This window comes from Rhinolophus hipposideros, assembly GCF_964194185.1.
Source record: "Rhinolophus hipposideros genome assembly, chromosome: 2".
NCBI classification, from domain to species: domain Eukaryota; kingdom Metazoa; phylum Chordata; class Mammalia; order Chiroptera; family Rhinolophidae; genus Rhinolophus; species Rhinolophus hipposideros.
Window position 1 is genome coordinate 48,422,362 of NC_138048.1, and position 25,559 is coordinate 48,447,920.

The window sequence follows — 25,559 nt, forward strand, 5'->3', positions numbered from 1 at the left end:
GGCTTAGTCCCATAAGACGGCCCCCACTTCAAATGCCAGTTTGAAGTCCCAGGGGCCACCTGTAGTTCTGACTGGCTGGCTGGCAATAAACCCCTTCTCAGGTTTTGACAATTTATTAGAACAACTCACAGAACTCAGTAAAACATTTTTCTTACATTTACCAGCATATTATAAAGGATACTACTCAGGAACAGACAAATGAAAGAAATGTGTCAAATGACAAAACGAAAACAATTTAGTGATGAGTCTGACATCCCTTATTCAAGGGAAAACAATCCATGAACGGGGAAGGACAGTGCCTCATAAGCAGGAGAGCACTCTTCCCGAGGGATCGTGGGCAAGAGCGGGTGTTATAGGGCGTTAGACGTGGAAACAGCATGACTGGCTGGGGTTGCATAGCTGACTTTGTTTGCAAAGATCAAGGAACAAGGAAATAAGCGTAGAGCCCAGAGTTCACTTGCGTTTGGGAATTGGCTGACTGGGTATACTGTGCTTCTGGTCAAGTGGAGCATTAACAGGAAAATGAAAGTTTGGTTTGAAATGTCAGTTTGCTGATGTGGCACCCCAGGGAGAAGTGGGCCTAGAATTTATTCCAATGGAGACATACGGCAAGGTATGGGGGAAGAGGCCCAGGGCTTCCATGCTCTATCCAGGCATACCACCCTGCCAATACCTAGACGTGTTTACCAAAAGGAAGTTCCTGAGCCCTGTTGTTGAGGAGTTTTTATGGAGGTTTCATTATGTGGACGTGATTGATTACATTACCAGGTTTGTAACTGAGCTCAGTCTACAGCCCTTCCCCCCTTTCCGGAGGTCAGGGGGTGAGGCTGAGAGTTCCAGTCCTTGAATGATGGCTTGCTCTTTCTGGAGACCAGCCTCCATTTTGAAACTATCTTGTCCCCCTTCCCCCAGGAGTCATTCATTAAACATAAAAGACATTCATCACTCAGGTGATTGGAAGAGTTCCAGGAACTCTGAGCCAGGAACTAGAGACGAAATATTTATTTTTTATTATGTCACAGTGGGGAACTTGTAAAATGATCATAAACTATTTATTCTTCAAAACCAGCACTCAGTCTTGCAGAATAGACAGTCAGCTGTGAGTGTGACTTGAAGAAGTCATAGTGTCTCATCTTTGACAACACATTCTCACAGCTGACCTGCTATCATGCCTGAAACTCCTACCTTAATAGCTCTCCTCTGATTAAGACATTTTTTCCGGAGTGAAAGATCAGAGGAAGGTAATACCGATCACCAGCAAGACGATGTTAGCTGGAACTTGTGTGCTGGAAGAGCTAGCTGTACATTGGAAGGCAGAAGCAGAGAATGAAGCTTGTCTGGACAAGCTGGAAAAGCCTAAGGAGGCTGCCTGGGAGGGGAAAGCCAGTGGGATACCCGAGGGACCCAGGGACCGCAGGTAGTGCCCCCAGCCATGGGAGCTCACCAGGAGGGCAGGTGGGGCCGCCCCTTTCCTCCTCCAATTTGCTGCAGCCCTGCCTTACCCAGGGTAGAAAAGGGCAGTGCCTTAAAACAAGCCTTGGTAATTTCCACGTATGTGCTCAAGAGCTCTCAGGATACTGAGGGAGAGGGGAATTTTCATCTTTTCATACCTCCACATCACAGAATACATTGCTTTCACCCCCTTGAAAAATTAATCTGGCTGAATAAGCATATAAATTGCTCTTCTGGACAGTGGAGTGGGAATTAAGAGCCCTGGACACTGAGTGCTTGGGTTCAAATCCTGGGCAATACTAGACTGCTGACCTTAGCTTTCAGTGCCTGTTTGATTTGTGAAATGGAGAAACCAGTGCCTACCTCTTAGGCTTGTTTTGAGGATTGAGTGGATTAATGCAGGTAGAGTGTTTTTGAAGAGCACCCAAACTTTTCAACAGTGTAGTTGTTGAGTTACAACAACTGGATTGTGAGGAAAATGAGCCTGTCACAGTCCCAGTGAGCGAAACCTGCTAGTTCGAAGGAGGCTGGACTTTTGTCAGGAGTCTTCACAACTTTTTCTTTTCTTTTCTTTCTTTCTTTCTTTCTTTTTTTTTTAAGATTTTATTGGGGAAGGGGAACAGGACTTTATTGGGGAACAGTGTGTACTTCCAAGACTTTTTTCCAAGTCAAGTTGTTGTCCTTTCAATCTTAGTTGTGGAGGGCACAGCTCAGCTCCAAGTCCAGTTGCTGTTGCTAGTTGCAGGGGACGCAGCCCACCATCCCTTGCGGGAGTCGAACCAGCAACCTTGTGGTTGAGAGGACGCATTCCAACCAACTGAGCCACCGGGAGCTCAGCGGCAGCTCAGCTCAAGGTGCCGTGTTCAATCTTAGGTGCAGGGGGTGGAGCCCGCCATCCCTTGTGGGACTCGAGGGAATGAACTGGCAACCTTGTGGTTGAGAGCCCACTGGCCCATGTGGGAATCGAACCGGCAGCCTTCGGAGTTAGGAGCACAAAGCTCTAACCGCCTGAGCCACCGGGCCGGCCCCCACAACTTTTTCTGATGTCAGCTATTTTCATTTCTCAGTAACCAGTGTTACTTCCCATAAGTAATGAGCTCTGTGTGTTTCCTTTTCTCCTTTTTTTTTCCAGCTACACAGCCTCACAGAGATTTTATAGTTACACAAGGTGGATACTTAAAGTGCAAGATAATAATTCATGTTCTTGGGGAAAACGATATCAGGAAAACAGTTTCCAGTGTTCTAGAAGAGTGTGAACAGAGGAAGTACACATCGGTTTCCCTTCCTGCCATCGGAACAGGTTTGCAGCCTCTCATCACTCAAAGATTAGGAATTCTCCAGATTCCTGTAGACAGTCTCACTCTTAATGAACTTAATGCCGAGTGCAGGCAGTAACAGCCACGTAAATCAGAGAGTGGGCAATCTTTTAGACTCAGGGCCATCCATGGGGCCTGTGCCTATGTCATCCATCTTTTTCTTCATTTTAGGTTCCCTAAGTATCTTTCCAGGTTTGGCCCTTAACTTCGTGGTTTACTCACTCTGCATTTTTTTCTTTGGGGGTTTCATTTGCTCTCATTATATCAATTACCATTTCTGCACAGATTCCCAAATCAGAATTTCTAGCCTTCTTCAGGATCTCCTCTTGGAGATTTCTGTATTACCAGAAACCTAATTATATAACAATCCAAACTCATCTTTGCAAACAGCTATCCCTCTTGAGTTGTCTCATTTTCTAGTTTCCTCCTTTGGTGGTGCCATCACGTTCCCAGCTGTCTTCTCCCTATTGCTTCTTTGTGCCCCCAAGCCACCATAGTTAGCAAGTCCAATTAAATCTTCTTCCAGGGGCTTGTTCCGTTTCAGCCTTCCTTTAGTTTCCAAACCCTTAAGACCACCCCCATCTGGTTTACTGCAGTGTCTCCCAACTAGCTCCTCCTTTGTGCATTTATTAGATTGAAATGCAGTTACCCAGGCCCCGGGCAAGGCACTGGATGTCAAGTCATGAGTAAGATGGAAGTCGCTCTCCTTGAGCAACGAGCTCAGGTTCATCCTGCTCATAGTTTCTAGGAATACTTCCCTCATCATCTCTATCATATCATACAATGATTTGCTTTCAGTTGAAGACAATGTAAATAACCGCCCCCCCCATTCATTCATACCCAATTGCACAGTCTTTTTAAAAGCCCTGAGAGGGGCCCTAATAATGCGTCCACATAGGTATATGATTTAGTGAAACTTCAAAAGTGAGATATTTTAACCACCTTGGGTTAAGACTACTGTTTCTTGCTATGTTGACTTCCCGGATTTCCTGGCACTGGGTATTGGAGTGGCTGCAAACATTTTTCAATTATAGCTTAGGAAAGTTGACTTGGGAATATGATTTCCAGCATTTTAAAGGTTTATACTTTGTTGTGATTTGTTTTCTGATTCTAAATATTCACTTTTATACAGAATTTTATATTTGTAATTTTGTAATCTTTTCCTGAGATGTATAATTTTCAAACCCTACAAAATCTGGACCCACCCTTAACTGTTAGCTTACCCAGGTTGCCGATAAGAACTTAAGGTATTAAAGTACAAGGACATACAGCTAGTAAGCAACATGAATAGGTTCAAACATAGGCAACCTGGCTTGTACATTTCAACTATTACTTTTTTTTTTTAACATTACATGTTGTTTTTAACATTATGATCTTAATTACTATACTTTTAGCTACGACATTCTTGCCTCTATTATCTAGTACCTTCTATTATCACCTTGATTTTATAGCTGAGTAAACTGAAGTTTAGAGGTGCTGTGGGTTGCGGTCCCTGCAAAATTCGTATGTTGAAGTCTTAACTTCCTGTACCTCAAAAGGTGACTATATTTGGAGATGGGGCCTTCAAAGAGGTAATTAAGTTAAAATAAGGTCATTAGCATGGTCCCTAATCCAATGTAACTGGTGTCCTTGTTAGAAAAGGAGATTAGGACACTGACAGGTACACAGGGCAGATACAGGGAGAAGATGGCCACCTATAAGCTTAGGAGAGCGGCCTCAGAAGAAATTAATCTTTCCAACACCTTGATCTCAGACTTTTAGTCTCCAGAAATTTAAGAAAATGCATTTCTGTTGCTTATGCCATCAATCCACGGCACTTTGTTATGGCAGCCCTAGCCAATATAAGAGGGATCAAGTGAGGTACCCAAGATGACACAGATAATCAGTGGAGAGTCAGGATATAAACCCAGACCTTCATCCAAATCACCTGTTCTTTTCTCTGCACTTCCAGTGCCCTTCAGCTAAAGACCACTAGGGACACACACTATGAGGAAGTATGCAGCATCTCAGCAAGAGGTTGTTAGAAAGGGCTTGTGAATGGGTTTGAGCTTGTGTTAGGTGATTTTATGGCAGTCTCAAGTAAGTGGGGGCTTTGCTCTGGATTGACTCCTTTCAGAAGCAGATGCAAGTCTATGCTTGGGTGTCTTACTGAGAAGTACAGAAGAGTGTAGCTAAAGCTGTGATTGGCAATGAAGCAGCAGCAGCTCGTGTTAGTCAAGATAGGGGATGTTTGGCCACTTGTGTGTTTTGGATAGAGTTCTTGTTTTTGTCTGTGGTCAGACATGATTATGCAGTGGTCTTGTTTTCAGCTTGATTCATTACAACCACAGAGTGATTACATTTAATGACGTTCTATGAAATTATTTGGGTTCAGCCTGATAACACCAAGACTCACCTATGAGTGCCAAGTTAGTTCCTGGCTGTTAGGTGCTACTTAACTCTTTCTCAGCACCAAGAACTGCATTTGCTAAATCTGATCGATCACATGACCAATACTTAAAAAAAAATTTATTTTTCAGGAAATGCTGGGAAAAACCCAGTCAAGGTTGCTGATGACATAATCAGTGCCACTGGAGACTTCACATGGAAACATTCTACCCCATCATTAAAAAAAGTTAAAGTTGTCGTTTTTGTATCTGAGCTGCTAAGTGTATTCTATGATGCCATGAAGAAAAGGCAAATCACCCCGTCACCTACCTTTCAGCCCTTATTCTCCAAACCTGGTAAGATGTTCTTTAAAAAAATCATGTAGTTATCTCTAATTTCACTTAGAAAGTGTTTAGATCTGAATGCTCAGTGTTTCTATTGGTTATCGAATTTTAAGGACAACCTATAATACTTGGGAAAAGTAGAAGAACTATGGAACACAGTCTCCTGTCAACTGATCATTCTTCTGAGGTACAAAATCATGTCCAGGAAACAGGAATAGCAAATGAACAGGAAGAAGATGGAAGAGGTAAGAAAGCAGAAAGAGGGGAACAGGCTTTGAAAAATCCAACCAATGATAATCATTTTTTTCCTTATTGATTGGTATTGACCCTCAGTGCCCCTTGTAGCTATGAACTAGCTGATCAATACTGGTTTATTTATCACCCACCTCTAGAGAAATTAGCCTAGGTACAGAAGCAGATTGTAGAAAAGAGTGGCCAGGGTCATCTGATTGCACTGCAGCATAAGTGGACAGATTCCTGGTTACTTCTCCATAATGTGTGTATTTATGCATTATGTTTAAGTATCTGTACCTACCTGCTCCTCGATCTTGCTTTCTCCCATTTTGTAACTTCTGTATGGCTGTTAAAATAACTAGAAATGCAGCCTCCTCTTGCAATCACTGTTTTTACCCATTTTGAGCACTTAACCAGAAAGCATGCACTGTAAGTTTTACTAGTAATGAAGCCTACCTACCTAAACTGAGAATTGTTGTCTGCCGGCAGGAATTTCCTTTCTCCCTACACTTGTTTCCTGACAACTACCATATTTTGCCATGTATAATGTGCACCCACATTTTTGACCCAAACTTTCAGGGGAAAAAAATCTTTCATTTTAATTTTCCAATAATTTCTGACAAAATATCAGCTAGATTGCTAGCTCCCACCTAAAGTGTATGAAGAGAAAGGTCATGCTGTTCACCCTATGGTAATAAAGTCGGCATCACCTATCTTATCAAGTTAGAGTCAGTTGCTCTGTGGAGAATAATGCTTTGCAATTTGTTTCATTTCTTTGAATTGTTGGCTGAAGTTACTTTCGTTGCAAGTTCGTCATAAGTTCAACAAAACTGATTATCGTGTTCCAGGATATTATTTTGCATACAGATATTGTTATTGATTTCTGGGGGTACCCTTTTAACTCATAAGCATAAATAAAAGAATTAAAAACATTTATATAGATACGAAATTAGTACTACCCATGTATAATATGCATCCTTATTTTTCCCTCACAAATTTTGGCAAAAAATTGCATATTATACACAGCAACATATGGTATTCTCCTCAGTGTGCTGCAACACACAGTACATCTAAGAGCTATGCACACACACATCAAATAAATAAAAATAATAGTCGGATGGTATTTACTTTAGCATAGAAGATGAGATACAGAACACTGTGCTTTAAATATCTTTAGCAGGGTAATCATTTTTCAAAAGGAAAATAATGAAGAACCACACTAAATAAAATTGATAAAAGTGAAAACCAGTAAATTAGCTTTCATATTTACATAATAGTTTCTTATGGAACTAATTCCATAGAACTTTCTGGGGAAATGATAATTTTAAGCTATTTAATTAAAAATTAAATAATTAAATTATTAAATTAAATTAAATAATTGATAATTATTTTTAAATTTTGATTAATTTTGATTAATTGATAATTAATTTTTAATCAATTAAAAAATGATAATTTTAATCTAAGTTTATCTAAATATTTTTGTTAGATCATTAATTAACATATGTTGTATCAGAGTCAGAACTGTTCATTTTATCCTCTATGTTCACCAAACTGAGGATAATTAAATAAGAAAGTGTGAAATATGTAACTTTATTCTACCCCCGAACCCCAAGACCAAGATTAAATGAATGAGAAAACAGAGCATTGGAAGTGCCTTGATTTTCAGATGTCCATGGAAATAAATGTCATGTTTTCACCAAATGCTAACTTTCCAGATAATATTCCTGACTACTGGACCGACATGAATCAGCAGCTGACCTGTGTGATCCAGTTAGAACCCGGACAGTCAGAATACAATAGTGTGAAGGACAAGTTTTCACGGACTTGTCTTTGCTACACAATAGAGAAGGTAATATTGCATTTAAAAATTACTTCTTTTAAATATTAAAGAACTAACATGAAAGCCATCTTTTTATACAACACTCTCTCCTCATTTATACCATATTAGATTGATTTTAATTAGATTCACTCAAGCTCCATAGACTTCAAATTCTCATTCATTAGTAGTAATGGAGAGTCCCAAAAATCACATGCATATGTTTGGATATTTTCACTTACAATTCACAAACCCACTCAAACTGATTAAAAAGAAGAAATGTATGCAAATTCCAGAAGTAGGATGGTGTTCGAAGCAGTTTGATACAGTGACTCAGTGATGTTATAGATCTAGTTTCTCCAGATTTGCTGTCCAGTGTCAGCTTCATCTGAAGGTCGGACTCCCTTCGTGATTATAGGACGACTGCTGGTGGCAATGAGGGAGTGCTGGCTTCCTGCTTTAACATCCTGCAGAATAGACACTGTATCCTATCCCACAATCACTAGATAAGAGTCCCAGGCTTTGTGTTGAGTGCACCACTCCAGCCAGTCTGTGCTGGGGGTGTGCCACGTACTGATTGGTTTGGACCTGGGCTATTGGACCTGGGCTATTGGTGTGCTGCCATCATGAGATTACCCTGATTTGTTTAAACCCAAGTAGGGTCTATCCTAGCTAGAACTAGAAGTGGGGCCAGCTCACCCCTAACCAGGCGTTAATACACAATGGGGATGAAGTGGAACGGATGTTCAGAGATTCCACGATGTCCACTATGCTGCATAAAAATATTAGCCAGTAAAATATAAAAATTAATGAGAAGGTCCTTATCATACCATGGGTGTTAGAGAAGGGTGTGACATCTTAGTAATTTAAAATCTAGCTGACGCTTCCATAAAGCTGTGTACTTAACTACATTGTAGCACTTCTGAAATTGTGCTTTGGTAACCTTTCACATGCCTGACTCCTCCATTTGATGGTGGACGTCTTAAGTTAGGGGTCACCTAGCAGATTGTAGCGCACAATACCTATTGATGGAACTTAAAGATGAATGAAAATTCATGAAAAAGAAAGAGAATCAGAGAAGAGAAATTCTGCAGAAAGGACGGAATTTAAAGGAGGAGATGCTTCGTGATGTTCAAGCTGTTGAAAGTACTGGAACGTTGCTTTAATTATGTTTACCCAATATCTGCAACATTTTTGGCTTTTGTTCTTCTATCACACCCATTTTGAAGAACCCCAATTTTGGATTAGTTCCATAACCTACCTTCTCTCCTACGTAAAATCATTACTAATTCATGGTCCCCAACCTCAGCTGGACCATCCAGGTACTTAGAATCCTTTCTTGCTTCCTCCAGTCAACTCCCTCATGCATTCCCCATTCCAAACCTTTATCACTCTCCTTGAGGCCTCCATCACTCTCAGCAAAATAATTTCCCCCCTGCTTTTATTACATGGTTCTCCTTAACATCTGCTACAAGTATCCACTCCATTCTTCTTCAGCCTCTCTTCTGCCTTTGTTTCTAGAACATCCTTCACTCAAATTTCCTCCTTAGACATAGATTATGTGGCTGCCTTTCTTATGCTTTCATACTACATGTATGTTTTAACCTGTCACTTATCACGCTGAGGGGTAGTGTTTTCTTGTCTTTCTCCCCCACTAGACTGAAAGTTTTTTGAGGGTAGATAACCAACACAGTGCTTGATTCATACTAGGTGTTTAATAGATGATTATTGAATGTATGTTAAATTCATTTTTTAGAAAGAATGAAAACCAATAGAGAATAATCATGATTTGAAATGCTATTGAGATTTCTGGAAAGAAATAGTCTTTAGATTAGGCAGTTATGAGATGATTTCTGACTGTAATTGGAGCAATGCAGAAAGAACTGTTATTGGGATGGATTTGGAGATCAGAAGGAGTTAAGGAAATAATTATTAAATGACAACAAATTTTTAATTAAAACTTTGAATGTCACTGAATCTCCAGGAATTCCAGGGGACATATATAAGTAAACATTTTTACATAAATTATAAGTTCTATTACATAAAATAGATAATAATAAGCACCATTACAAAGTATAGATACTTGTAGTTTATCCTTTTTCTCAAGGCAGAAAGCTACAGTTATACAAAATTTTTAACTTTCACGGCTGAAAAATCTTTTTAAAATAAAGGGTGTTTGGGGCCGTTGCTAGCAAGAAAAACAAACAGACCAGGTCCTGGGGCATAAAGTCTAAACCACCAGCCACAGAGCCAGGTGGAAAAGGCAAAATGTCTGCTGTCCTGGAGTTGGCGAGCATTTTTATACTTCAAATAGGGGGGAGAAAGATGTTAAGTTGTTTTGAAAGAATTTACATCGGCTGTAGATAAAGGGGTTGAGAGAAGGTGAAGAGAGGCTAGTCCTGGGACAGGTGCAGAGTCCATAAGGACGAAGTGTTTGCTATTTAAGATTTAGAATTGGATGTGGGCAACAGTCCGGAAAGTTCGTCTATACACAAGAATCAGGGGCTCCTGGGTTTTGATGGAGCCTGGCTGTTCTCTTTTAGATAATCTCAGAAATAGTCACCTGGAAATTAATTCAAAGTTCCAACATACACTCAGGATTGTGAGCAGTCTTATTAGCTGGCCCCCAGCTATTAACAGGCTAACCGTCTGGCTCTTTCTCTCACTCTTCAGCCCACTTTAATTTAATTTCAAACATCTCAGAATTTTTCTCTTATCAATACCTACTATCTGAATTTGCTGTTTGTTGGTATTTTCTCCTCCTTCTCCTCCTCCTCTATATTGCTTGTTTTAAAGTCCGTAACAAACACTGAGCTCTAAATTCATTTCCAAAATGTTTTGCTTCTTGTCATTTGCAGATTGAGAGGATACAGAATGCATTTCTCTGGCAGAGCTACCAGATAAGGAAAAAGCACATGGTCGTCAAGAATGGCCGTGCAGATAATGAGAGAATCCTCTTCCATGGGACAGATGCAAACTCAGTGCCATATGTCAATCATCATGGCTTTAATCGCAGTTATGCTGGGAGGAATGGTAAGGAAGCAAGTAATCTGAATGATCAAAAGGAGGTGAATGGTAATTTTAGTGTTGACTATTCATATCCAAGCATCGTAGAACCATAGACGGCAGCCATATTGTCATTGTCCAGATAGAGCTTGTTGTATTTCACCAAAAAGGAGACTGGCAACCTTCTGAGGACAGATGGAGTGAATTTTAGAAATGATGAAAAGTGGCTTTGATGACCAAGAACTACATTAAAAACAATTTTTTATTGCCAGGTTTGGGCATGGTTCTACATACTGTGATAATTTTATGTTCTTAGGTAAGCTTTTTTTCTTTCTCTTCACAGATGCAGCATATGGAAAAGGAACCTATTTTGCTGTTGATGCCAGTTATTCTGCTGATGATATATACTCCAGACCAGACAGCAATGGGAGGAAGCATGTTTATGTTGCACGAGTACTTACAGGAGTCTACACACTTGGACGTAGAGGATTAATTACCCCTCCAGCAAAGAACCCTTTCGATTCCACGGATCTGTTTGACTCTGCCACAGATAATATACAACATCCAACACTATTTGTGGTATTCTCTGATAATCAAGCTTACCCAGAATATCTCATAACTTTCAGATGTTAAAAAATAGGGTTTAAAAAAATCTCAAAGAAGTGATTTCATCATCTATTTATAAGAACAATTTATAGAATTTTTGTCTTTGCCTTTGGCTTGTTTACATAGATCTAAAAAATCTCCCTGTTAGGTGCTGAAATGCTGAAAAAAACCTTTTATGATGCTTTATTTCAATTTCTTCTGAGCATATTGATGGATGGAAGCTGAGAAATGTTAATGACACAGCTCTAGCTACAACTATAGATACCAAATCCGTAGAAGAAAAAACAACAAAATTTCTTTTTTCTATTGGAAAAGAAATAAGATGAATCACTTTAAAGCCAAGATGTCATTGTTCTTACTATATGTTAAGACAGCAAACTGTGTTGAGCTAAGCCATGCTGTTAAATGAATAGGCTGCTGCTAGGCATCCGCCACAGCTGGGATTTTGCCTCCTTAAGAAACACTTACTAGCAATAGAATGACTGAATCGAAGAATATCGCCTCAAAGCTGTTGTGGAACAAATCAGGTAAAAATGTGTTGTATTGATAGCTAATGCTACGTAACAAATTACCGCCAAATTTAGTGGCTTTGTGAATAAGGAACTCAGGCTTAGCTGAGTTGTTCTGACTTAGGGTCTCTCATGAAGTTGCAATCAAGATGGAGGCAGAGGGTGCAGTCGACTGAAGGCGGGACTGGGGCTGGAGGATCTGCTTCCAAGCTGAATCACTCAAATAGCTAGCTCGCACGTTTTTGCTGGTTGTTGGCAGGAGTCCTCAGTGCCTCTCCACATGAGCCTCTCCGCAGGCTGCTTTAGTGTCCTCGTGACATGGCAGCTGGCTTACTCCACAGTGAGCAAGTGAGGAAAGAGAAGGCTTAAGCCACAATGTCTTTTATGACCTAGTCTCTGAAGTCATACTCCATCCTTTCCACAATATCCTATTGGTTACATGAATCAGCTTATTCGATATAAGAGAGAATTAAACAAGCATGGACACCAGTAGGCAAGGATCATTGGGGACTATTTTGGAAGCCATACGACTCAGTTAATGAATGATAAATTGATAAAATGTTAGCAGTGGAAAGGCTGCTAGAGATTTAGTAGCACTGTCCCCTCATCTTTCTCCCTCTACAATCCCCCACTCCTAAGGCAAAAAGCCCTCTCACCTCTGTTTCACCACTTCCAGCACTCAGCATTTGAGGGAATTGATTCCATTGTGAGAGAGCTCTAATTATTGGAAAACTCTTGTTAACACTGAGCTGAAATCTGTTCTTCTATTTATATTACCTGCTGATCACCATACTGCCTATACTGACACAGAGCATACCATATTTCTTTTACAGATGGTGGCCCTTCAGATTCGTCCCTTAGATTAGAGTTAGGTAAATTCTTCAAATATTTAGCAACTCATTTTTCCTGAAGCATTACTTTTCAACAGTTACAGACATTTAAAAACTGTTGACATTATCATAAAGAAAGCACATGCACATTAAAGAGAACAGAAATATATTGAAAAAGAATTCTCTCTAACCAAACTCCATCACCCATAATTGCAACACTCCCAGGAAACCACTGCCAGTGTTTTTATGTGCTTCCTTCTACTTTTATCAACCTTCAAGAAAGTAAAAAATCACGCTGTATTCAATTACTAGTTATACAATACTGTGTCTACATTTTTTCATTTAACATTACAAGCATTTGTCTCATGTTGTTATTTTTTTCTGTAAACATAATTTTAATATCTGAGTTATTCACTATATATTTTCCATTTTATGTATATATAATTATAGTTTTAAGTGTCATCTTTACTTATAGTTTAATAATCCAAATTTTCTTTTGCAATATATCTGTATCATTTTTCCCATGTCATTAAATATCTTATACATCATTTTAATCATATTTCAATGTATGTTTTTACATATGTGTATATGTCATGTCAAAATAGGGTGTTTATATTTCTAGATAAATATATGGTTGGACTATGAGATGCAAAGAGCATAATCTACCATCAATGACACACCACTCCCTGAATTTCTTGAGGGAAATCTAGTGAAGAATTCAATGTGAAGTAATGCTCTATTACTACCTGGGCCTTGGTTTCCAATCCCCATGTAGAATTCTCATGAGCTAGGTTGGAACATGGAACAACTCCTTTTCCTTAGATAAGGTAGACTCGTACGATGTAAACTACCATCCTCTGTATCCTCTGATGCTCTTCCTCAAGGACTCTCCAATTTATTTTGCTATTCTCCTACCTCAGTAAGACACAGAAGTCTTGAGTATAATGCACCCATGTTATTAAAGTTGTATTGGTTTCTGGAAGAACAAAATATAAACCAATTGATAATTATGTAGTTATTATTAATATAAATTCTGCCTTTCATCAGTTTGAAGCTAAATCCTGTCTTTTCAGCTTTTAAGTCCATCTCCTTCTCCCTCCCAGCTGGCTTAGCATTCTCTGTCCGTAGGACTAGAATGGTCTCCACTTCTTTCCCCCAAACCCACTGTTTCAAATTAACTAAATTGTAAGACTTTCTCAAACTTTGCTAATTACTGAAGAAAAGGGTTTCCTCTTTGTGGATTTCCAGAGTTCGGGCCGATGGCACTTGATTGATCAGAGACCATGAGCTGCCATTCTGGACTCTGCTTTCACAGAGGGCTTTACTGTCTCGTATATCTTCTCTTCTCTGTTTACTTCTCTTAGCATTTTTCTCCTCATTCCTCTCCCCTTTTCACCCCTCCAATCCTTTCTGTCATTTGTGGAAAAATGAGGACACACACTCTGCTTGGATGAGTCAGGGGAAACATTTTTATTTTCTTCCCTTCATCTACAGTACAGAGCCAGTCAAATTCCATGTAGTATATATGGTGATGTGTTAATTGAACACAAGGTTTGTAAATTCATTTACAGTGTGGTGGGTTAATCATTGCAAGGCTAGTATAATTATTTACAGCTGATATGAACAAATTCAATTTCTGTTAAACACTTTATTAGAAAAAAATAGTTTCTTATAGTAAGCATGCTTTACAAGCTTAATTTATTAAATTATTTATAAGCTGTTTAGGAAAAACTCACTCTTCCTGTGTGTTTCTCCTTTACTCTCACACTACTACCACACAACACTTCTGACAAGCAATTCTCTGCAACATCAGCGTGGTGTCCCACGATTTTTAAATATATATATATTTTTTATTTTTCAATTACAGTTGACATACATTATATTAGTTTCAGCTGTACAACATACTGATTAGAGATTTATATAACTTACAAAGTGATCAATCCAATACATCTAGTATCTATCTGACACCATACATTGTTATTACAATATTATTGACTATATTCCTTATGAAATACTTTACACCCCCATGACTATTTTATAACTACCAGTTTGTACTTCTTGACCTCTTCCCCTATTTGACACCCAACGCCCCTCCTATCTGGCAACCATCAAGATGTTCTCTATATCTATGTGTTTGTTTCTGTTTATTTGTGCATTATTTTGTTCTTTAGACTCCATATATGTGAAATTATATGGCCTTTGTCTTCTGTTTGACTTACTCCACTCAGCACAATACCCTCTAGGTCCATCCATGTTGTTGTAGATAGCAAGATTTCATTCTTTTTTTATGGCTGATTGTATTTATGTACCAATGGTACATAAATACAATTTTGATTCTATTTATGTACCAATTATTTACCCATTCATCTATTGATGGACACTTAGGTTGTTTCCATATCTTGGCTATTGTAAATAATGCTGCAATAAACATATGGATGCACATGTCCTTTCAAATTAGGGTTTAGGGATTCTTCAGATAAATACCCTGAAGTGGGATTACTGGGTCCTTTGTCTCTTGTTATAGGCTTTGTCTTAAAGTCTATTTTTGTCTGGTATAAGTACTGCTATCCCGGATTTTTGGTTAATTGTTTCCATTTTCTTAAAATATCTTTTTCCATCTCTTTACTTTCAGTCTGTGTGTGCCTTTCTATCTGAAGTGGGTCTCTTGTAGGCAGCATATGTAAGGGTTTTGTTTTCTTATCCATTCAGCCACCTTACATCTTTCAATTGGAGCGTTTAATCCATTTAAATTTAAAGTAACTGTTGATAAAGATGTAATTATTGTCATTTTCTTATTCATAGTTTTGACCTTTTTTTCCTTCTTCTTAAAGAAGTCACTTTAACATTTCTTGTAATACTGATTTGGTGGTGAACTCCTTTAGCTTTTTCTTGTCTGGGAAGCTCTTTATCTGTCCTTTGATTCTAAATGATAGCTTTGTTGGGTAGAGTAATCTTGGTTGTAGATCCTTTCTTTTTATCACTTTGAAGATTTCGTGCCAATCCCTTCTGGCCTGCCAAGTTTCTGTCGAGAAATCAGCTGACAATCCTTTGAGAGCAGTTAGTAAGTAAATAACTGCTTTTCTCTTGCTGATTTTAAGATTCTCTCTTTGTCTTTAACCTTCAGCATTTTAATTATGATGTGTCTTGGTGGGGGCATCTTTAGATTTCTCTTGTTTGGGACCCTGTACTTCCTGGGCTTGTATGTTTATTTCCTCTGTAAGGTTAGGGAAGCTTTCCATTATTATTCAAATAGGTTTTAAATTCCTTGCTTTCTCTCTTCTCTTTCTGGTACCCCTATGATGTGAATATTGGTACACTTGGTATTGTCCCAGAGGCTCCTTAAAATATTGTCATTTTTTTGGATTATTTTTTTCATTTTTGCTGTTCTTTTTTTTCTTTTTTCTTTTTTTAAACTTTTATTTACTTTAAGTGTGTTTTTCCAGGACCCATCAGCTCCAAGTTAAGTAGTTGTTTCAATCTAGTTGTGGAGGGCACAGCTCACACTGGCCCATGCGGGGATCAAACTGGCAAACCTGGTGTTATGAGCACTGCGCTCTAATCAACTGAGCTAATCGACCGCCCCTTCTTTTTGTTGTTCTGATTGGGTATTTTCTGCTAGCTTACTTTCCAAACAGCTGATTCTATCCTGCTTCATTGAATTTGCTATTGATTTCCTTTAATATAGCCTTTATTTTGGTTATTTTATTCTTTATTTCTGGCTGATTCTTTTTAATATTTCCTATCTCTTTGTTGAAGTTCTCACTGAGCATCCTTATAACCAGTGTTTTAGTTCTGCATTTGGTAGATTGTTTCTCTTCGTTTTGTTTAGTTTTTTATTCTGGTGCTTCCTTCTGTTCTTTCATTTGGAAAATGTTTCATTATTTTCCTATTTTGGCTGTCTCCCTGTTTTTATTTCTGTGTATTAGGTAGAGCTGCTATGTCTCCAGGTCTTAATAGAGTGGCCTTATGTAGTAGGTATCCTGTGGGGCTGAGTGGCATAGCCTCTGGTCACCTGAGCCAGGTGCTACAGGTATGTCCTTTGTGTGGGTTGTGTGTGCCCTCATGTTGTAGTTGAGCCTTGGTTGCTGTTTGTACCACAGTGGGAGGCATTGACCTTCAGGCAGATTTGTTGTGAGGGCTCTCTATGACTACAGTGGAGGAGCTGTTGTGCAGGGGTTGACCCTACAGAGCAGGATTCACTTTAGTGGGGCTCTGGTGCCTGCCTAGTCTTCCCTTTGGGTGTATCACTTGTAGAAGTATTGGGGTGGTACTCTGGTGTGGTCTGAAATTGGCCACCAGGTGTGTTGATTCTGGGGCCTTTTGGAAGGAGCTCTGTTCCAGGCCAAAGTCAGCTGCTGCCTGTGCCTTGCTTGGAGCCACTTGATTGAGCTACAAAGTGATCTGTAGATAGTTGCCACTTGTGCTGGGCTTGGCGGTGCCTAGGAGAGACTGAGCTGTGAACCAAGGGACACTAATTTTATAGGGGTTTTTTCTAATAGATTACCAGTCTGGAAAGAATGCTAAGCCATAATGATTACAATCAGCAAGCATGGGGACAATGAATCACAAGTTTCAGGGTAATTATCTGGGGTAGAAGGCAGGGAATATAATTTAGGTAGTTTCACAATGTACATGAGGTTACTATGGCCACAGGACAACTTACGTGATCCTATTCGTGCGTTCCACCAGCGGGTCAACTATTGTTCAACAAGTGAGGCTGGCGAGTCCTCCCCGAGATTACTCCTGCTGACTGGGGAGTCAATGTCCGGGTGCCACCCAGACAGAGCATTCCTCTGATGCAACAAGTGGAAGGCACAAAGGGGCACCTAAGTCACATTATATTTACTTTATACCCCTCCACACATACACATACACGCACACACACACTCATTTCAGATGCTAATCACAAGTCCGAGGTGGTACCTGTACTTCTGCCTGACTGGGGTTCCCAGAACCCCCTTCTTGGGTTCAATTATTTGCTAGAATGGCTTACAGAACTCAGGGAAACACTCACTTACATTTACTAGTTGATTACGAAAAATATGACAAAGGATACAATGAACATTCAGATGGAATGTTACATAGGGTAAAGTATGTGGGAAAGGACATGGAGTGTCCATGCTTTCTCAGAGCACACTATTTTTCCAGCACTTCCAAATGTTCACCAATTCAGAATCTCCTTGAACTTTATATCTTTGGGATTTTTATGGAGGCTTCATCACATAGGCATGATCAATTATTAACTCAATTTCCAGTCCCTCTTCCCTTTCTGGAGAATAGTTAATGGGGTGGAAAGTTTTGTAAAAAATTAATAATAGATTACCTCAACCATATTGGAATGGGGAGGGCCTGTAGTGGAGCTTTCACGCCTACGTCAATGTCAAAGCCCTATAGGAAGAACTCTTTGGTTATCAAAACCCTTCTAACTTCCTTTTACCATCTATAAAAGAACTTCCTCCCCATATTGCATTGTACAAAGACCCAAAAGACTAATATTATACAGGTAAGGGCCTAAGGATCAGCAAGCCACACACCTAAGAAATAATTAGAAGTGAGGCCAACCCATTTTCTTAGATCATTCTGTGCTGCCAGACTATCCAGGGATTTGGGATCATTATACTTTCCCATCAGTAATCAATATAAAGCCAACACATTAAGAAGGAATAGATTGGTGTGCAAATCAGGTTGAAAGACAATATTAAAAATCAAGATGTAAATACACCAAAATTTTGGAAATAAAAACAAGAAAGAAACAAAACTAGTTTTAAAATATTGACAGGTCGCATTACTTACTACTGGCCTAGTGTTGGTAGACCTGGATTTAATTCTGACCCCAGAACTAATGTGCTAATTGGGTAAACTTGGGCAAATTGCTTAAACTCTCAGAGTCTTGGTTCTTCATATTTAAAATTAGGATAATAATTTCTGCCTTGCTAGTTTCCAGGGTTAAATAAGGTAATACCAGGGCCGGCTATATTAAGTGAAGTTCTAATCAAAACTCGAGTTACTCATCTCTGGGTACTCCCATGTGTGACATGCATGGTGCACAGGTTAATAAACTTCTGTTTGTTTTTGGTAGGGCAATTTGCAGGGCCCTAGGTGGAGAATCTAAAATGGGCAGAGGAAGAGATTTTCCCTCTTCTATAGGAATATGTCAAACACAAACAAGATTTTTAAAGTGTTAGTTAATGCTACAGTAGCAATCATATTTCAATATATAAATCTATCAAACCAACCTATGTACACCTTAACTTACACAATGTTATATGTCAATTACATCTCAATTTTTAAAAAGTTGTTGGCTTTAAAATATAAGAAGGTAAAATGAAATTGTTTAAGGTGAAATGAACCTGTTTTCTTTCTTTTTTTTTTTTTTATTAATTAATTTATTTATTAGTTTCAGGTGTACAAAACAAGGTAATACTTAGACGTTCATCATTTATATCCCTCATACTGTGAACCCCCCTCCCCCCATCCACTATCCCTCCGACCTCACACTGAACCATCACATTATATATATAAAATTATAGTTATGAACCTGTTTTCGAATACGATGGATTAGTTAGTGACAGACAAGCGCTCACATCTCAACCAACCAGAAAATAGAAACAAAATAGAGAAATCATCTATTTTAAGGCAGAGGAGAACTACTGAGTCAGTGAGAACTGGAGAGGCTCAGACTCCACAAAGGGAGAAACTTGGAGAGGGACAGCTGGCTTCTGCAGCCACTTTACTCAGGGGTCATTTGCTGATTCTGGGCATTGGCCAGAGACTGATAATTCTGGGCCTTGAACCCATGGAGGACCATTGCTAGGAGACAGACCAGCAGAGCTATTGGAGGAGATTTGGGAGGACCCTTCAGGACACCTGTTAAATCCTGGGGATGCACCAGGCTGGAGTTTAAAAATAGAAACAGAAAGCTTCTGAAAGCAGAACGGAGCCTTCAGAAAATTCGTGGGACAAATATTAGAATTACTGAATTTACCAGTGGAATTTCTGCTGAAAATCCTAAAGAGAAAGCAGTAAAATAGAAGTAGACTGAGCCTTATGAGTGCTGCAACCCAGCGTCAGCTCAGCATGCTACATTATTGGATTCAGGTGACCAGCCACCAATTAGAAATAAGATGCTTTATAAAATTAATGTAATTTTTATTTTATATGTGAATATAAATGAGTAAGAACATCAAACAGTATTCCAGATGCAAAAGAGATCATGAGAAGATCTCATTAGATCTAATTTGTCCTAGCAGACATTAAAATGTATTGGTAACCAATTCGAGACCCCAAATGAATCCTGGGTAAAGTGGCTGCAGAAGACAGCTGTCCCTCTCCAAGTTTCTCCCTCTGTGGAGTCTGAGCCTCTCCAGATCTCATTGTCTCAGCAGTTCTCCTTTGCCTTAAAATAGATGATTTCTCTATTTTGTTTCTATTTTCTGGTTGGTTGAGATGTGAGCACTTGTCTGTCACTAGCTAATCTATTGTATCCAGAAACAGATTAATTTCACCTTAAATAATTTCATTTTACCTTCTTACATTTTAAAATAAAAAACCAAACAGAAATTTATTATTAATATTTTGGAATGTCCAAAAAATTCCAAGTGGATTGAAGTTAAACTTAAAAATCAAAAGAAATACACTTTCACACATGTGAATAGATTAACACAAGGGGAAATCACTTTTTGACTGTTGATGGAATAGAAATTAAAAAAAAACATGGACAGGTTCATTACCTAGATAGTTTTAGCTTTGATGGAATGAATACCAATAAAGCTGAGATTTAAAAATTCAGAAGAATGGGGAAAATGTTTGCATATAAACACAAAAGTTCAGTAACTAAAAAGTATAGATAACTAGAAGAGTTCATACAAGAAGAAACTTGATTTTAAATCATGATTTTTAAAATATTCAGTCAACCTTGTTGGTAAAATAACTGCAAATTAAACCTACTGTGGAGTTTTACTTTGTACCTAAAAAAATAATTAGAAAAACTTTTAAATGATAAAACCTCAAACCTGCAATGCTTCAGGAAAGCAGACACGCTCATGTATTAATGATAGCAATGTATATATAGCCAGTCTTTCTGAAGGACAAAATGGAACCTTATTGAAAGAGTCATAAATTATGCCTAACCCCTGACCAAATAATAGAATTTATCCTGAGGAAATTACGTTTAATAAGAAACAAAAAAATAAATATACGTTTATTTTATGATAATAAAACTGGAAGAAAACTAGGATCCCCAAAATACAGAAATATGGAAGCTAACTGTGGTATACCAAAATGATATACTCTAGTGATATACTAAGAATTATAAATATAAAGATGATATAAGAAATAGAAAACACTGGTTAAATCATGTTACATAAAAGGAAGAATACCAAATTGTGTGTACACACCCATAATAACTATAAAAGGACCATGAATATGTGTGGGTACAGGTGGCAAGAGCACAGATACAGGGAATGTTTCCAGTTGGGTTAAGATCAATAGACTTGTAGTGAACTGTTCTGTGAAGTTGTTAAAATTAGGTTTTTAAAGAATTTATTATACTTTCAGCTGTGGCCACTGCCGGGGTTGGAGTGCCCCTGCGGAGTTCCGGACACGTGCAGAGGGGCTGGTTGTGGACTTTGGACAGATGTAGTACCAGGACGACTTGAAAGTAGGGCATCCTTGGCCCTCCTGAAGAGAAAATTAGTGGCAGGTGTACAGTCTGTATGGAGTTTTCAGATGCCTTCACCTGAATGAGAAACCTGCCTCCATCATGACCTCATGTCTGACAGCCAGCCCTGTGTGATACCAAGATAACTAATGTATGTCGTCCTTTTGTCATGAGCCAATGTGAGGATATGTATTCATTCATTCACGAGTATTTATGAAGTGACTACTAAATGCCAAGCACTGTGGTAGACAGTACGAAGCAGGGAAGGCGTGGAGCACAGGCCCTGCTTCACGGGAGTCATGAGTTCACACCAGAGTTTAGACCCGCAGCAGCAACATCACCAGGGAACTTGTCAGGAAGACAGCTTCTCAAGCCCCATCGAAAGGTGAGGCCCAGCCATCTATGTAGCAGCAAGCCCTTCAGGTAATTTTGATGCACAGTAAAGCTTGAGAACTGATTTAGAGGAAGGAAAATTTCACTGTGAGCTGCAGTTTCATGGAAGAGGAAGGATTTGAATAGTATCAAAGCTCACGCCTGGGACGGCATGTGAGCAGTAGGTGGTCATCTAAATACCGTCTTGCTGATTTCTTGTTTTTTTAAAAAAAAAAATTCATGCTGTATTTTCCCTTCAAAGATTCACAGCCATCTCTGAGCAAATAAAATTATTGAATTTTTCAGACACACAAAAAAAAAAAAAAAAAAAAAAAGAATTTATTATTGCTATAATGAGAGCATTATAATCATCTATTCTTTGCAGGGCATTGGACTGGCTTATAGAAATATACTTATTTGCTGCCTTCTTAACTGGACAGATGGAAAGATGATGGTATTTCCATTTAGTTATGTGAACTTTATTAAAACTATATTTTCATAGAAAGAAAAAAGGTCAGAGGTCAACAATGGTCAGAGTGGATCACCCATTCCAGGGTAATGTTCTGTAGAAGAGGAAAAATAATTTCCCCTCTACCCTTCTGAGTCCTTGGCTGAGACCCCTGTAATAAAAGAATACTTACTAAGAGAAGTTTATTAACATGTATGCCTCATATAAACGTGGAAAAGCCCCAGGAAGAATGAATAACTCCCGGAGGTAGCTTAGAATTCAGACTTAAATGCTGTCTTAATAGCTATAGGGATTGCAGATCTGTTAGGGGAGAGTAAGTGATTTTTAGGAAAGATGAAGGGCCCTTAGAAGAATGAGATGGGAGGTATGATAGTGTGAAGTTTGTCTGGGTATTGTGTCAACTTCTAGTCTCTCCTGTGAAGAGTCAATCTTCCTGGTTCATGAAACTCCCAGGGAGGGGGTTTATGACAACTGAGTTCCTTTTGGAGGATCTGTCTTTAGATACATAAAGGGAGTTCAGAGAAAGCCTCTCCCTGTACTTCCTGCTTTAGAAGTCTCTAAAGCTCAAAATAATGAATATACTAAAGTAGCATATTTTGCGGGTGGCCTGGTCTGAACTCCTACAGTCATACTTTGGGGTGGCATATTCTATTACCCTTTTGTTCCAAATGAGAGTGTTAACAATAAAGTATGTTTCCTAGTTAGTGAGCAGAAAGGAAGAGTTAGGTCCTAGCCACTTGCCAGGAAGAAATCTGAGAAGTGGAACTATAGTGATTAGAATTGTGTTCCCCAAAAGGTATGTTGAAGTCTTAACCCCAATGCCTGTGAATGTGACTTTTGGAAACAGGATCTTTGATGATGTCATCATCCTAAAATGAACTCATACTGTATTAGGGTAACCCCCTAATCTGATGATTGGTGTCCTGGTAAGAAGATGGAAATCTGAACACAGGAGGATATCAGGAAAAATACTATGTGACAATGGAAGCAGAGACTAGAGTGATAGGCTGCAAGCCAAGGAAGGCCAAGGATTGGAGACAAGCAGCAAAAGCTAGGAGAGAGGCAGGGGAAGGTTCCCCCACCACGCCCCCACAGCCCTCAGTAGGAACCACCCCTGCTGACATTTTGCTTTCAGACTTCTGGCTTCTAGAACTGTGAGAGAATAAATTTGTGGTTTTTAAGCTACCCAGATTGTGGTACTTTGTTACAGCAGCTCTAGGAAATTAATACAGGGACTTAATGTGTACAGAATGGCAGAAATACTAATTAAAACCCAAACTGACCACGGCTGACTACTGGGTTCCAAGGCAGTAGCAAAATCCATGGTTCATTGTTTTTAGGACAGCACCTTATATGAAGGCCCCACCCCTGCCATAGTCTAGGTCAGGGGTTGGCAAAACTATGTGTGGCCTGCAAATCTAGCCCACTGCCTGCATGTTGAAGGTGGTTTTTACATTTTTAAATGGTTGGGGGGGGAATTTTTTAAAGAGTAATATTTTATGGCATGTGAAAATTAAATGAAATTTAAGTCTCTGTGTCCTTAATAGAGTTTTACTAAAAAAGTCATACTCATTTGTTTACATATACTCTATGGCTACATAAGGGTGAATATAAATAAAAAATTAATTTGCTCAGGCGTTAGAAAGGGAAGAAATCTCGCCTCCACTTTCCATTTTTACTTTCGAAAACTTGCAGTTAATTCTTTCTCTGCCTCTTTGAGATGTACACAAATCTTGTTGAAAGCCAAAAAAAAAAAAAGAAGAAGAAGAAAAAAAGGCTCTTGACAGTTTTACAACCCAGGAATGTTTTCTCAAGGATCTGGGAACCATCTGTTTGAAATGCAATCATCAAGGAAGGTGGCGCCCCACCTCCGTTTTCCTGACAGGGCGGTGGTCTAAGTTCTACCTGCATCTGGCTCCAAGCTGGAATTAAAACCTGTCATAGAGACATGAGAAATTGTGTTATTCTTTTGGATAAAGGCAATTAGCTAACACAGATGGACACCCCAATTGCCAGGTGATTTTTACTTGAGGACTAGTTATCATTTATCTCGAGAACATGTGTATAATGGGTTGTATCTGCCTGGGTACATAAAAAGGTGAGATTTCATTCTGTCTTTGCAATCCCTTTAGTGGATTGCTTATGCTGAGCATCACACTAGGGTTTAATGCTTAATCAATAAAAACTATTTTTCTTTCTCTTCTTCTTGGTGAAGGGCTTTCGGGGCTATCAGATGATTTGTTTTTTAATTACATTTTCCCTCAAACTTGCTTCTGATCTATGATGGCAGAATTGAGTAGTTGCAACAGAGACCATATAAATGATCCAAAATACTTACTATTTGGCTCTTTATAGAAAAAGATTGCTGCTGACCCCCTGTCTAGGTGACTAGGTGTGTAAGCAAGATACCTGGGAAAGCTGTAATAATATAGTAAGAGGAATTTGGGGCTTGTCTAGTAAAGTGAGAGGAATTTGGGATTTGTGTGGGTGGCCCAAAGAGAGGTGGTAGGGGCCTGGAACCTGGAGAAGGTGTGGAGAAGGAAGTGGAGGGAAAGGGGTTGCAAACCCAAATGTCTAGAGGGGCTGGAAGTTAAAATAAATGCGTGAAGTGGGCCCAATGAAAATTTTAGGGAACAGAAGCCAGGAGTTGTCAGCTGGTCCTGGCTCCACTTGACTGCTGACATATGAGGAAGTAAACCAACCAAGTGTTGGCAAACCATCCGATTTTTTTCCAAGAGCTGCTGGAAATCTGAGGTTTGATATGAAAACTCATATTGCTAAAATGTTAGCATCTAGTTCAGATTCAAAAGCAGGCCTTCAGGACAGGCTTCAGTTTGGTGGCCACCAACTTTTAACTTCTAGAGAATAGGGGAGGATCTCTCCATGTTAACAGTGAATGAGGAAATGGTTCCGATAGGAAATAGCTGAAAAATTCCTAGAAATACTTATGTGTGACATTGACCTGGGAGTTGATTCCTACACTGAGATGTAATTAGTAAACTTAAACCTTCAGTGCATGTGTTAGTGATGATTTGAAGGAAAGAAAAGAGGTGGTGTCTCTAGCATAGGAGCAGGGCAGAAATAGGAACCAAAACCAAATTTCAATGTGGACTTTCTCTGGAAAAATGTAATCACCTGAAAAGAGGGTTCTGGAACTTCCCGCAGTACATTGAATGGGGACTTGGGATATTTTGTTTGGATATTAGTGAAGAATAATTCAAATAGGGTAGAGGACTTGGGGACTTAAAATATTTGACTAGCATATAAGCCCTCAGTAAACTTTGGCTCTTCTAACTAGCTATTGTTTTCTGGAATACACAAGGAAACAGTTCATTTGGCCAGGCTGCAACACCTGCCAAGAAAGAAACAAAGGAAGTGCAACTGTTTTTAGTTCAAAAGGAAATGGTTTGATGTTTTTAAAAAATGTCTGCAAATTCTTAAACACTCCTCCCATGAAGAAATGGAGTCTAATTCTCCTTTCCTTGAATGTGGACTGGACTTAGTGACTCATTTTTAATGAATAAAATGCTGGAGAAGTGACACTGATAACTTCCGGCAGCTAGGTCATAAAAAATGATA

General features: G+C 39.0%; 1 protein-coding gene across 3 annotated transcripts in view; it reads left to right on the plus strand.

Moving 5' to 3' along the window:
• PARP15 (poly(ADP-ribose) polymerase family member 15) overlaps positions 1-13,488 on the plus strand; it is a 31,794-nt gene extending 18,306 nt beyond the window's left edge. Inside the window, exons 8-13 of one of the 3 annotated variants that reach the window (XM_081069177.1) lie at positions 2,585-2,752; positions 5,288-5,491; positions 5,593-5,724; positions 7,429-7,562; positions 10,388-10,562; positions 10,879-13,488. In XM_081069177.1, the coding sequence (XP_080925303.1) occupies positions 2,585-2,752; positions 5,288-5,491; positions 5,593-5,724; positions 7,429-7,562; positions 10,388-10,562; positions 10,879-11,168 (1,103 nt within the window). In that variant the 3' untranslated portion in view covers positions 11,169-13,488. The remainder of the gene's footprint in view (positions 1-2,584; positions 2,753-5,287; positions 5,492-5,592; positions 5,725-7,428; positions 7,563-10,387; positions 10,563-10,878) is intronic. The other 2 variants (XM_081069178.1, XM_081069179.1) reach the window with 2 other exon arrangements.
• The last annotated feature ends 12,071 nt before the right edge of the window (positions 13,489-25,559 follow it).